Source organism: Panthera uncia, chromosome B4 (genome assembly GCF_023721935.1).
Source record: "Panthera uncia isolate 11264 chromosome B4, Puncia_PCG_1.0, whole genome shotgun sequence".
Classification (NCBI taxonomy): Eukaryota; Metazoa; Chordata; class Mammalia; order Carnivora; family Felidae; genus Panthera; species Panthera uncia.
This window is the reverse complement of record NC_064809.1, coordinates 117,931,793-117,945,623: the sequence shown is the minus strand read 5'-3', so window position 1 is coordinate 117,945,623 and position 13,831 is coordinate 117,931,793. Positions and strand designations below refer to the sequence as shown.

General features: G+C 39.7%; 1 protein-coding gene across 2 annotated transcripts in view; it reads left to right on the top strand.

Moving 5' to 3' along the window:
• BLTP3B (bridge-like lipid transfer protein family member 3B) overlaps positions 1-13,831 on the top strand; it is a 109,848-nt gene continuing 96,017 nt past the window's right edge. Inside the window, exons 1-2 of one of the 2 annotated variants that reach the window (XM_049626145.1) lie at positions 1-280; positions 12,482-12,612. Coding sequence is in view for 1 of the 2 variants with exons in the window: in XM_049626144.1 (XP_049482101.1) it covers positions 237-280 (44 nt within the window). In the remaining variant the exon portion in view is untranslated. The remainder of the gene's footprint in view (positions 281-12,481; positions 12,613-13,831) is intronic. The other variant, XM_049626144.1, reaches the window with a different exon arrangement.

Here is a 13,831-nt window from a genome sequence, read left to right as displayed (position 1 = left end):
GTGATGCTGCAGCCAAGATGGCGCCGGCGGCAGCCACGGAGGCTTGAGCGCGATGCTCCCGGTCTTCCGCAGCAGCGGCGGCGGCTGTGGCCTCGGCCGGGGCGTCCGGTCTCTCCCGGGCGTGAGCGCTCAGGCGACTCTCCTCCGGCCGGGTTAGCCCGGGTAACGAAGAGGCAGCCACGAAGAGAGGAGGCAGTGAGAACCGCAGAAAGAGCGGCGCCTCCTGCCCCGGCACCATGGCTGGGCTCATCAAGAAACAGATCCTGAAGCACCTCTCCAGGTCAGCAAGAGCTTCGGGTGTCGGGTGGGGGCCAGTCCGCCTCCGCCCTAGCCGGCACCGGAGGTTGCTTGCAGCCTCGGGGGCGGCGGGGACGGGCAGCCGTGTGGGAGGCGACTCTTGAGCTCCCGGATCCAGCCGAGGCTGGGTTCGCCGCCCCGATCTCCCGTCGCCTGCGGCGTCCGGCGCCGGCCTCACGAGTCGGCCCCTTGGACGGCTTCTCCCCCACCCTGCTCGCAGAGGAGCGTGGAGGGCGGCCGGGGGAGGCATCGGGCTGAGATCGCTCCCCCACGCGGCGTCTGGGGGCGTCCCGGGGACCCCGCTTGGGTGGTCCTGTGCGGAGGCTGGGGTTGATTTTTGTGGCAGCGTGAACCCGAGCTCGGTGCTCGGCTCCCTTCGGAGCAGAGCGGTTCCGTTAACCGAGGGCGTCTGGAGCAGTGTGGGCTCTTTGGGCTGAGGCTTGTCTTGTCCGTGAAATGTTAACCTTGTTATTTTCTGAATTCACCCCCACCTCGCCGGCCCGCTCTGATGCATTAGAGGGTGTGCCTGTTTGCACAGTTAGGATTTGTTTTAGGTAAATAGCCAGAGTTTTCAGCTTTGGCAAGTTCTTTCTGGAATCGTTTTAGCTCCACATCATTCTTGCAAAAACAGTTTTTTGCTTTTTAAAATTTGAGGTCTGTGAATTCAGGGATTCAACATCTGCGGTGATAAACACAATACTTGTCATTCTTTCCATTTCATAACGCGGTTTTAGTCAGAAACATGACTCAGTAAAGCTGGCAGTTTGTTACTTCTGGCTTCTCCATATTTGTCTCAAGACACAGGCTAAATGTGGGATCTTGTTTCCAACTTGTTAACAGCGAATTCAAAGCACTTGGTTATGGCCCTTTTCTCTGTTATTAGTAAGTTAATGATACTAGGAGAGAACTTGGGTATACTGGTATGTTTATATGGTAAAGACAATTCTTGATTCTCCAGATCATTGAGTACCACAGGTTGTATTTTGGGGAATAAAATCAATATTTCTGTGAATCAGCAAATGTTTCCTTTACTTAAAACATTGAATAGAATGTAACATCGTTTTTTAAATATAGCAAATTATAGCAGCATTTATGAATATACATTTCTGAATATTAGCATTAATTGGAAAGTTTTTATATTGTACCTTACGGTCCAATACTGAATTACCTTGTTTTGGAAAAAGGTTTTATCTTTACCTTTTAATTAGTATTTAGGTAACGTCTGACTTATCAGATGTCCTTCAGCCTTTGTCATACTCTGTTTCACGAGAAAATTCAGAACTACAGAAAATGATTTGACTGTCTTCTTCCTCTTCCAAGGATGATGGTACATAGCTAGTTTCATTCCAGGTGCATGGGAGAAAAGTTAATTCAGTCAGTGAGTGGCTTAGGGCGTTAGTTTAATTCTCTTGTAGAGCTCTAGTTGAGAAAGACTCTTAAAAATTAATAGCAACGGTGATGGCTTACTTCACAAAAGAGACCACGAATACACATTCAGAATTAGGTTCTTAGTACTTTTTCATCTGTATGATTTCTAATAGCTGTGCGGTAAATAGTAATGATATTTTCAGAGGTGAGGGGTTTTGTTCTTGCACCTTTGGCTTTTCCTTCTTTTTTCTTTCTTTCTCTTTCGACTTCGAGTTGACACACAATGTGAAAATTAGTTTCAGGTGTGTAACATAGTAATTTGACAACTCTATCGGTTATGCTATGCTTACCACAAGCGTAGCCACCATCTGTCACCATCCAGCGTTATCACAGTACCATTGACCGAATTTCCTATGTTGTGCCTTTCATCTCTGTGATTTATTCATTACATACTGGAAGCTTGTACCTCCCACTTCCCTTCACCTATTTTGCCCATCCCCCAGCCTTTACTTTGGCAACCATCAGTTTGTTCTTTGTATTTATGGATCTGGGTCTGCTTTTTGTTTGTTTTCTTCTTTAGATTACACATATAAGTGAAATCATATGTTACTTGTTTTTCTCTGGGTGACTTATTCCACTTAGCATAAAACCTTCTAGGTCCATGTTGTTGCAAATGGCAGGATCTCATTCTTTTTTATGGCTGAGTACAGAGATGAGTTTTTGAAACACTTGATTTTTTAGTTATTTCATATTTCAAAACTTAACTGAGATAAATGAAGAGTGTCAAATTCATATTCTTGGTTAATGTATTAATCTTACTGCTATTACTATTAACTCTTAAGAAAAATAAAGTTTTTTATGAATTTAAAGGACAGTAGGTGAAACGAGATGGATATTATAATAAATTACAGTTATTCAAGTAGTGATGAACTTTTGAAATTACCTGGGTCAAGCTTAATTTTGCAACTTATTCAGTAATAAAGATGTCTCTATATTGATATAATCATCGGTGGACAGTTTAATGTTTAACAGGAAATAGAACAACACATTACCTTCCAATAATAGACATTGCTTATGGCCAGTGGATGCCCCTCATGACATCTTCTCAAAGGAGGCCTTGTGTGACCACCCTTCCCATTCTTCTCTGCCCATATGTATGCTTGGTCTTTGTCTTCTCCACTTGAATGTAAAACTACATGGTGGCAGGGAGTTTAAGTCTAGCATAACATAGGCACTCAACAACTTTTTTTTTTTAAATAAATGGCACCAAAGCATTGACTTTCCCTCACATTTTCTTAACTAAGACTATATGCCACCAATATTATTACAGGTATTGAGTATGACCACTTTCCTTGTGGTTTTAGGAAGCAGTGGGTAATTGAATCATTGAATAAATATGCCTTTGTTGTCCTGGAAAGGAAGGACTAGGAAAATGGCCCTTTCTATATGGGGTCTTCTAATAAGGAAAAAGACTATATAGAAACCAACAGGAAAAAGAGAATACTTACTCTGAGCCTTGAGATTGAAGTATGGTGAAATTTTAACAGTAAAACCAGTGTTGGTGTGCTCAGGTCATGATCTCACAGTTTGTGAGTTCAAGCCCTGCATTGGGCTCTCTGCTGTCATCTGGGAGCCTGCTCTGGATCCTCTGTCTTCCTCTCTCTCTCTGCCCCTCCCCCACTTGTGCACATAGGTTCTCTCTCTCAAAAAATAAATTTAAAAAGTAAAATAATGTTTAAAAAAAAAAAAGTGTTACCCAGATATAGGAACTTGAGACTCTGGTATATGAGAAAAGTATAGAAGAGAAATTATTAAAAAAAAATTTTTTTTAACGTTTATTTATTTTTGAGAGAGAGACACGAAGTGTGAGTGGGTGAGGGGCCAAGAGAGAGGGAGACACAGAATCTGGAAGCAGGTTCCAGGCTCTGAGCTGTCAGCACAGAGCTCCTTGTGGGGCTCGAACTCACTGCCAGATCATGACCTGAGCCGAAGTTGGATGCTCAACCGACTGAGCCACCCAGGCACCCCTAGAAGAGAAATTCTTAAGAGATTAATAAATGCTTTAAGAAAATGCTAAACTATTTGAGAAGTGTAAGTCTGTATACTTGTCCCTGCCTAATTGTTTAGTTTGTAAACCAACCATGTGTTGCATTGTTAATGAAATTGGTTATGTACTTGGAACTGATCTGAAACTGAACAGAGAGAGAAAGAGAGAGAGAGAGCGCGCTCACAAGGGCAAGGCTGAGAGGGCAAGGAGTATGTGGGGGGGGGGGCGTTGAACTAGTTACATTTTAAGAGAAGTGAAACAGGAAAAGTCTTTGAAGAGAAATTACAGTGATCTTTCATACTATAACAAGCACAGAATATATTTTGGAGTCTTTTCCAGGAGAGGATTTTTTCCCCCAAAGGAATGGAGAGTTCTAAAGAAAAGTTATAACAAATATAAGAAAGGAAATAAGAACAAAAGCTACCTTTCAAGGCCTCATTATCTGTTACTGTGGCATTTGTACTTGTATGCTAGAGCAAAGGAGAAGAGGAGGAACATAGAAGCTGGAAGATGGAGAATAGTATATTTAAGCCAGGACCTGAAAAGGAGTAGGGAAGATTCAGATACAAATGCTCCTTCTCCTGGGGTGCCTGGGTGGCTCAGTCAGTTAAGCTTCTTTTTTTTAAAAAGAAAAATTTTTTTTCATTACTTATTTTTGAGAGAGAGAGAGCATGAGTAGGGCAGGGGCAGAGAGAGGAAGACACAGAATATGAAATAGTCTCCAGGCTCTGAGCTACCAGCACAGAACCTGATGTGGGGCTTGAACTCATGAACTTAGATCATGACCTGAGCTGAAGTCAGATACTCAACTGACTGAACCACCCAGGCGCCCCCCCACCCCCCACCTTTTTTTTGGGTCAGTTAAGCTTCTGACTCTTGGTTTAGACTCAGGTCATGATCTTGGAGTTTGTGGGTTTGAGCCCTGGCTGGGCTCTGCACTGATAGAGCTTGGGATTCTCTCCCTCTCTCTGCCCCTCCCCTGCTTGAGCTCTCTTTTTCTCTCAAAATAAACAAACTTAAAATGCTCCCTTTTCCCTTCTCCCCCCCCCCCCCCATGCTTTCCCTTTGGCTTATACCAACTTGTGCTGGACACAAGGTTTACTGGACATGAGAGCTAGGAAGACGGACTTTGACCACACATGGGTGGAGTCTTTGTATAAAGTTTAAAGCTGTGGTTTTCAATTAGAGGTGATTTTGCCCCTTAAGGGACATTTGGCAATGTCTGGAGACATTTCCTATTGTCACAACTTTGGGGGTGGTGGTGTAGAGGCCAGGGATGCTGTTAAACATCCTGTAGTGCATAGCACAGTCCCCAAATGTCAATAGTTTTGAGGTTGAGAAACTGGCTTGAAGTATACAAATGTGTCAGATGATTGAACTAAGGTACTGTGCTGCTTAAGGTTATTTTGTCTGCAAACAGCAAAAACCTCCAACTTAGGTAATAAGGGAAATGTAACAGAAAACTTCTGGCGTGGGTCACAAAGTGTGGGAAAGGCAGGACCTTAACCAGCTCCTAAAACCTCATTGGACAAGGTAATTCTTTGTTGTGAATTGCTGCGCTGTTTTTGTAGGATGTTTAACAGCATCTCTGGTCTCTACCAGATGCCAGTAGCACTCACAGCCTTGACAATGAAAAATTCTCCAGGCATTGCCAATTGTCTCCTGAGAGTAAAATGTCTCTCAGTTGAAAACCACTGCTTCCACCTCTCACAACTCCTAATCTGTGATCTTTTGTGTCAAGTTTTAGATTCTTGGGGGAGAGAATTTGTTTGGCCCACTTCTACTTGCCCGTGGATCAGTAACAAAGGTAAAGGGTCATAAAGCAAAGATACAGTCATAGGGAGACCTATTTTGAGTCAGGTTTGCAGTTTCATTTGGTGTCTTTAATAGGCACTGAACTAAATTAGATTTCAGAGGGTCTTATTTGCTATATAAAAGAAATTGAACTTCATCCCAGGAGGTGACTGCTAATAAAGAATTCCGGACAAAAGAGGGACATGATCATTAAAAATGCTTGGTTATCAGTTTGGTTTTTGCAATCCAGGGTTCAGGAGCAGTCAACTGGGGTGGAAATATAGAGTCTGTAGAGGGTCTCTGTTTAACTAAGTAGAAAAGTAATGTATTAGAAGGATATCAGTACCCGCAGAATTTATGGGCCATACTTGGAAAGGGATTAGATCCAGGCCAGTTCCAAGGATCTAGGTAGGAGAACCCACTGGATAGTCTCAACAAGATATGTTCCCTAAACTAAGGGGAAGGAGCAAATAGAGTGGCTTGAGAAGATTGTTGAATATTTGGAATATTTGTTAGGGAGATTAGGAGTAGTCAAACACTTGCCAGATCTTGTGACTGAATGGCAAGGTGATAGAGAGTTTAGGGTGCCTCACAGTGTATTCGTGGAATAGCTTAAACTGTGTGGGGGAGAAAAGGGGGGAGCAGTAGCTGATAGTCTGGAAAGAACCATCAAAGGATTGGAAATTTTATCTGGTGGGAGAGCAGTTGAGGAAAACAAATGAGAGAACTGGAAGGATTGGGGATTTTGTCTGAAAGTGTCATATTAAAGTTCAAAATTTTAGAGGAGGATTAGACCTAGTTTAGGGCAAGGTATTCATTAAGGCCATGGAACTGAATTGCTGAAGAGAAGTTAAGGTGCATATAATTGGAGATGATTACTGCTAGGTCTGGAATCATTCCTGAATTAAACATTCTTAAGAGGAAACACAACATTATTTAGACTATCATATTATTTTTCGAATGATAATTTTGTATACTTATTGATGGGGTAATTACATCGTTCACTTTTAAGGCAAAACTCAATAAATAATTTTGAGAGTTTATGTTTATCAGATCCTTGAATGCTAGGCATTGGAGATACAAAGATGGGCATGACACGGTCTCACCTCTTAGGAATCTTCAGCAATTCCTATCTGGGTATAGGATCACTAAATATAGCTGATTTCTAGAATTTTACTGCCATATGAAATTTGCGAGGTTTGATTTACTTGGATTGGTCAACTGAGAAAAAAATAGAGCTAATTATTACCTTTTAGGATTAGAAATAAATTTACTTTGTAAGTTTGGTGATTTTTTTTTTTTATTTTTGATTAAAAAAATTTTTTTTTAATCTTTATTTATTTTTGGAGAGAGACAGAGACAGAGTGTGAGTGGGGGAGGAACAGAGGGAGGGAGACACAGAATTTGAAGTAGGCTCTAGGCTCCGAGCTGTCAGCACAGAGCCCAATGCGGGGCTCAAACTCTCAAACTGTGAGATCATGACCTGAGCTGAAGTCAGATGCTTGACCGACTGAGCCACCCAGGTGCCCCAGTTTGGTGACTTTTTTAAAAGTAATTTTTAGTTAAGTTGACAGTATTTAAAAAAAAATAACCTCCAATACTGTTGATTTTGACACTAGATATGTAACAGTTGTTTATTTAACAAATATTTACTAAGTGCTACTTTGTACCAGGTACTAGTCCATACTGCTGTGGCAAGAATCCCTGCCCTCAGTAGAGTTTACATTTTAATCAGAGGAGGCTGATAATAAAAAAGTAAAGGACATTGTATCAGTTTGTGGCAAGTGCTATTTTAAAAAATAACACAGTGGGGGGTGGGGGGGGGTGCCTTGGGTGGTTTAGTCAGTTAAGCTTCCAACGTCAGATCAGGTCATAATCTCAGTTCCATGTGTTCGAGTGCTGCAACAGCTGCTCTGCTGTCAGTGTGGAGCCCACTTCAGATCCTCTGTCCTCCCCTCTTTCTGTCCCTCCCCCACTCATATTCTGTCTCTTTGTCAAAATAAATAAATAAATAACTTAAAAATTTTTTTTTTAGATAACACAGGGAAAGTGGATAGGAAGTGCAGGGAGGTAGGGATGGAGTTTGCAACTTTATTTATTTTTTAATGTTTGTTTTTGAGAGAGAGAGTGTGTGCACTTGGGAGGGGCAGAGAGAGAGAGAGAGAGGCAGACACAGAATCTGAAGCAGGCTGCTGCCAGCACAGAGCCCAACGCGGGGCTCGAACTCATGAACCGTGTGTGAGATCATGACCTGAGCCAAAGTCGGACACTTAACCTGACTGAGCCACCTAGGTGCCTGGAGTTTGCAGTTTTAAATCTGGTGATCAAGAAGTCCTAATTGAGAAAGTGGTATTTGAGAAAAGATATGAAAGAGGTGGTGGAAGCAAATGCAAAGATCCAAATGTGGAAGCTTGCTTGTCACTTTTGAAATATAGGCCACCAACATGAGTGAAGTAGAGTGAGGAGTGAAGGAAGATGAGGTCAAAGAGAAAATAGGGCCAGACCTTGTGGGGCCTTGTAATAACTTTGGCTTTTACCCTGAGTAAGGTTGGAAGCCGCTGGAAGGCTTTGAGCCAAGGATCACTCTGCAGCTATGTGGGAAATAAATAATAGGAGGACAAGGGCAGAAGCAGGAGTCCAATTAATAGTGTTAACAAGGCTTCGCCTGGGTGGCTCAGTCGGTTAAGTATCCGACTTCAGCTCAGGTCATAATCTCAAGGTTCGTGGGTTTGAGCCCCTCATCGGGCTCTGTGCTGACAGCTCAAAGCCTGGAACCTGCCTCAGATTCTGTTTCCCTCTCTCTCTGCCCCTCCCCCACTCGTGCTTTGTCTCTCTCTCTCAAAAATAAACATTAAAAATAAATAAATGTGTTAACTATCCAGGTGAGAAAGGGTTTGGCTTGGACCTAGGTCAATGCAGTGGACTTATTGAGATATAGTAAGGTTCTAGATGTATTTCAAAGGTAGAACCACAGGATTTTCTGACAGATAAGATGTGGCTTGAGAGAGAAAGAGCGGTCATGACATAAACTGACAAGATGGAGTTGCTGTTAACTAAGTAGAAGACTGCAGAAGGGACAGACTTATGGTAGAGGGCTGAAGAGTTTGGTTTTGGATGTATCAATTTGAATGCCTGTTAGATATCTGAATGGAGATCCCTTTTATTTGCGAACTGATTTAAGACTACACATTTTATTTTAGTCTGCTCTTCTGTAAAATGGAAGTTTATGCAGAATGACCTTCAAAGACCCAAGGAGCCATAAGACCAAGAAAAACACCGCCAAGTTCAGCTTGATGGGAAATAGTTTTATTAAGGGGACTTATGGACAGAAACATGTCTTGGGTGGCTGCAAGGCGGGTAGATCTCCACACCCCACTTCCTGTAAAACCTGCTTTTATAGCTCTAGAGGCTGGGGAGTACATACTAGGAGACCACCAGGGAGGAAACTGAGAGAATGGGTATGTGATATAGTCAAACTTCCAGAGCAGATAAAAAAAATGTTGTGTATCTGAAGGATGTACTTAAGGGTGCTGTCAAACAAAAGGAAAGAATGAGGGTGGGGCCTATTATCAAGAAGGCTTCAGATCACAGAGCAGTCATCATGGTATCAGTATGGTTTACATGGCTAGCGGCACCAATGCCAAGTGCTTTGTGTGTGGTTGTGCTTTGATTCATACCGTGCATAATTACAGCGAAGTGAATTGTGAAATGAATTTTAAGGGGTAGACTTTATTATGTTGTATTTTTTGTTGTTAAGCACACTATGTAGAGGTACTGAGCAGGTGCCCATTTCTTTCACACTAATTTCCAACTAAAACCAGATATTCTTTGAAAGTTAGTTTCAGGAGATTGATTTGCAAGCATTAGTTGAAAGGGGACGTGGATGCCTGGTCCATTGGATGTTGTAATATTACCATTCTAGAATCAGAATGGGTTTGTTCCATTCCCTGAGACAAATTATTAAAATGCTGAGATTTGTGATTTGCCCAAGGTTTGACAGGGTAGTGTTGACTGGTTAAGTCACTGATCCAGTAGCCTTTGAATTTGATTATTCTATGCTGCCTGCTCAGGCTGATGTTCCTACCTAACAGTTTGCTTTTCTTTTACTCAATTTCAGCATTTATTTATTTACTTATTTTTAAATAAATAATTTTTTTAATGTTTATTCCTTTTTGAGAGAGAGACAGACAAAGCTTGAGCGGGGGAGGGGGACACAGAGAGGGAGACACAGAATTTGAAGCAGGCTCCAGGCTCAGAGCTATCAGCACAGAGCCCAAAGCAGGGCTCAAACTCATGAACCGTGAGATCATGACCTGAGCTGAAGTCCGACACTCACCCAACTGAGCCACCCAGGCGCCTCTCAGCATTTATTTATTGTAAAATTTCAATCTTAGTATTTTGTGGTGTTTCACCATCCTGTTGCAGTATCCTTTAGGAGATTCTTTTATTATTTGGGAATTTTTTGACTCTGTAGTCCTTTGAAGCTTGGGAAACATAGTCTTTTGACTTAGCAATTCTGTGACATTGGGAAAGCACAATTTCTCCATTTCTTTATACTTGCATAATTTTTTTGCAATATTTCTTTTTGCAATATTACACTTTGCCTTAATACTGCAGTTTCCAATCTAAACATTTCCTTAGTAAGTTGATCTCCTATGAGTTCTATATGTACTATATTCTGCATATTATATTGCATATATTAGGATGAATAATTTGATATATCTGTTAAATATTGGTATTTAACCAGTTGGTATTAGTGACTGAGCTCAGATGAACGTAAGTAACAGGTGGAAGACTTCATGAGTATTTCCATGAGTGAAATATGAGCAGTTATCACATCAAGACCAAGTTATTAAAACAAAATTGAGAGCTGCAGCAAATATGATTCAGGATATAATAATTATTGTTTATTTTTTCCAGACATTAGATTTACTGTTTGTCTGTTGATTTATTTTGAGATTTCTCCAAGCCAAAATGAATGTTATATATAAATTTTGAATCTCTAGATTAGTCTATTCTTTAAGACTTAATTTTAGCTATATGTTTATGTACTCTTTTCTACCCAAAAATACCATTAAGAGAGAGCTCTCTGGCTTCTTTTTGCCACTGCTAGCATAGCATCAAGTGTTGTTTTCCTCTACTGTCATGTCTTTGTAAACCTTTTGTTTTTGTAATTTTATTGTTAGGAATTAATATTTAGAGATAAACTTAGAAATACCAGAAAATTCAGTCATTTTTAAATTTGGTAAAACTGTACTGTTAGATGTTAAATTCAGTTTCTGTTCCTAAGTTTTCTTCTGCTATGATGCAACTTCATATATAAGCTACACTATAAAAAAGGGGCATCATAAAATATGATTTATATTATTTTTAAGATTATAGGTATAATTATTCCTACTGATAAATCATTTATTTATTCTTTCTACCAATACTTAAAGAGGATCTATTAGATATATAATTAAAATTAAGAATCTAGAAATGCCTTCTGAAAACAGTATGGTAGATGAGCAAATAGAAATCAAGGTAAAAAGTGAGTCTTAAGAGAGAGGCACAAAGTACTATATGCAACTTTAACGGAAATATAGACATTGAGACAGACAGAGGTGGTCTAAGTCCAGAGAAACTTATAAAGAAATAATGAAATAAAAGCACACAAACAACAGCATATCATATGTGATATAAAATGGATAGTTATTAAATCTGTTTGCTTGGACAGTGGTATGTATACCAAGGGAATATTTAAAGCAATCATTTAGAGAAGTTAAAGATACTTTAGACCTTAGAAACTTGACTGCAATTTTTCCCACTATTTTTCAATACTACACTTTTTCTCCCTTTTTTGTTTTTCACCCATCTTTTGTTGTCTTATTTATTGCAGCCAGATTGTCTACATTCCTTCCTGACAGGTCACCCTCTTGTGCTTCATTTTACATGTACATCTTACACAGGCAGCTTTAACTAGGCTAGTCTTCCCTGGTCTTTTTCATTTTTTAACTCCTTTAGGTCTTAAAATATATTGTTTTATTACAATAAAAGTTTTATGCCTTTAGTTCTACAGATTGCCATCTCTGTTTATTTTTAATTAATTATTATTACTTTTTTAAAAGTAGACTCCATGCCTAACAAAGGGCTGACCTCAGGAGTAGCATGCAGGTGCCCCCTAGATTGTCCTCTCTTTAAGCACAGAATCACCCTGATAGACTGAATTCTGAAGGCAGCGATTATACTTCTCTTATTCGCTGTTGTACCTTTAGCATCTGCCACAGTACTGTTGTATGTAGTAGTTGTTCAGAAACATTTTCAGCTGACTGGAGAAGAGATTTATATTACTTTGGCTTTCATAGAATACACAGGATATATAGGTTGCCCCAAATACACTTTTGGCAGATGACTCACACCCCAAAAATTTAAAGTAAAAACTTTTTTTCTGATAAATACAGTAGTTCTCTGATTTGCTTTTTAGTATATATAGATATAATTTATTGCCAGATGTCTCTTTGGTTTGTGGGTTACTTTTCATAGCTAACTTTACTCTTTGGTATTCTCCATTAAATGGATTGAGGATTACAATTTTAAGTGGGTTTTTTGGCAGTTAAACTGATTTGGATAAATTTGTAAATCGCTTGTCTTTTAGAGTGCTTGTCCTAATTGGTTTCATTTGATGTTTAATTATACAGTTCAGTCTTGTATAACTTTTGTACAATAGAGCTATCTCATTTTTGTTAATATTTTTAATATAAAAAAAATTAAAAATATTTATTAGAGTAGTAGTAATACCAGTGGTAGAGAGAATGAAGGAAATCATAAATGGTTAATTTATCTTAGAATTTAAGCAGTAGTATTATTCCAGTGTGAAATACAACTGTATTTTTTAAAAGTGCATCACAGCTAAATATTTTTATCATATCATTCCTTTCCTCTTCCTTCCCTTAAACTTGCTCCCTCCTATGTCCCCTGTGTACCCATTCCCTACAGCGATCCCTGCTGGCTGTGGTGGAGATTGGTGTGCTGTGAATTTCCTAATCAAGGAATCTAAGAAACCCTGGCAACTGACTACTTGCTTTCACCAGGAATAGGGACCTTTTGTCTGAATTTCCTGCCCTCAGGTAATACCTCTATTCCCCATCATTTTGGGTTTCTTTTTCTTTTTATAAATGCAAGCACTTATTATGCCCCACATAAAGATACTTTGAGAGTATTTTCTAATTCTTACTGTATTAGTCATACTGATCCCCCCCCCCCCCCCCCCCGCCCCGTGTAGCTGCAGGCTCATGCAATTCCTCTCTTAGAATGTCTTTTCTAATACATGAGGTTTAGCAATGCATTTAGAGTTATAGCCAAATCTTTCTGTTGTTAAAAGAAAGTTTTATAACTTATAGTTAGCTATTTGGAAATAGTAATTAGCATTTGATGTAGTCTTTCATGGGTGAGATTTCATAGTCTAATGTAATTAATGAGGTATGAAGGCTCTTTTGATAAAGAGAATGTTTTCACCACTTTTCTTATTGAAGAACTTAAGAGTTTATTTTGTGTACTTAATGTTAATTGTAATCTTTATCAAACAGGTTTAAGTAAGTCTCAGGAATAGCAGTGAAAATAGAATTCATTTCTGAGGAATGTAAGGGCTTGTCACCCCATTTATTCCTTCCCTTCTCACCTACCCGTTTTAAAAATTTATTATCAGGGAAAGTATGTTGTAAAACCAGATACATGGAAATGGCACTGAATTTCTTTCAAGTTGGACTCAATGAAAAACCTAGAAACATATCATTGAACACTTTTAGTGCCTGGGAAATTTATCCACAGAAATAATTTGAACCTATTCTAAAAGTCTAGTAAGAAATTAGTAATTAGAGATTAACCATGATTGAGGCTCCTGGCTGGCTCAGTCAGTGGAACACGTGATTCTTGATCTCAGGGTTGTGAGTTTGAGCCCCACGGTAGGTGTAGAGATTACTTAAAAATAAACAAAAAATCCTTGGGGCTCCTGAGTGGCTCAGTCAGTTGTGTCCAACTTCGGCTCAAGCCATGATCTCCTGGTCACAAGTTTGAGCCCTACATCAGGCTTTGTACTGACAGCTCAGAGCCTGGAGCCTGCTTCAGATTCTGTGTCTCTCTCTCTGCCCCTCCCCCACTCGTTCTCCCTTCTCTCTCTTAAAAGTAAATAAACATTAAAAAAATCCTTAAAAAAAAGATTAACCATAAGCAGAATTACCTAGTTACCTAGGTAACTCCTAGTTACCTAGGAGTAATGTGATATTTGATAAATTTACTGGCCATATGTTGGCAATTGTATGGATATGATCAATTAAATATTGTTTTCTA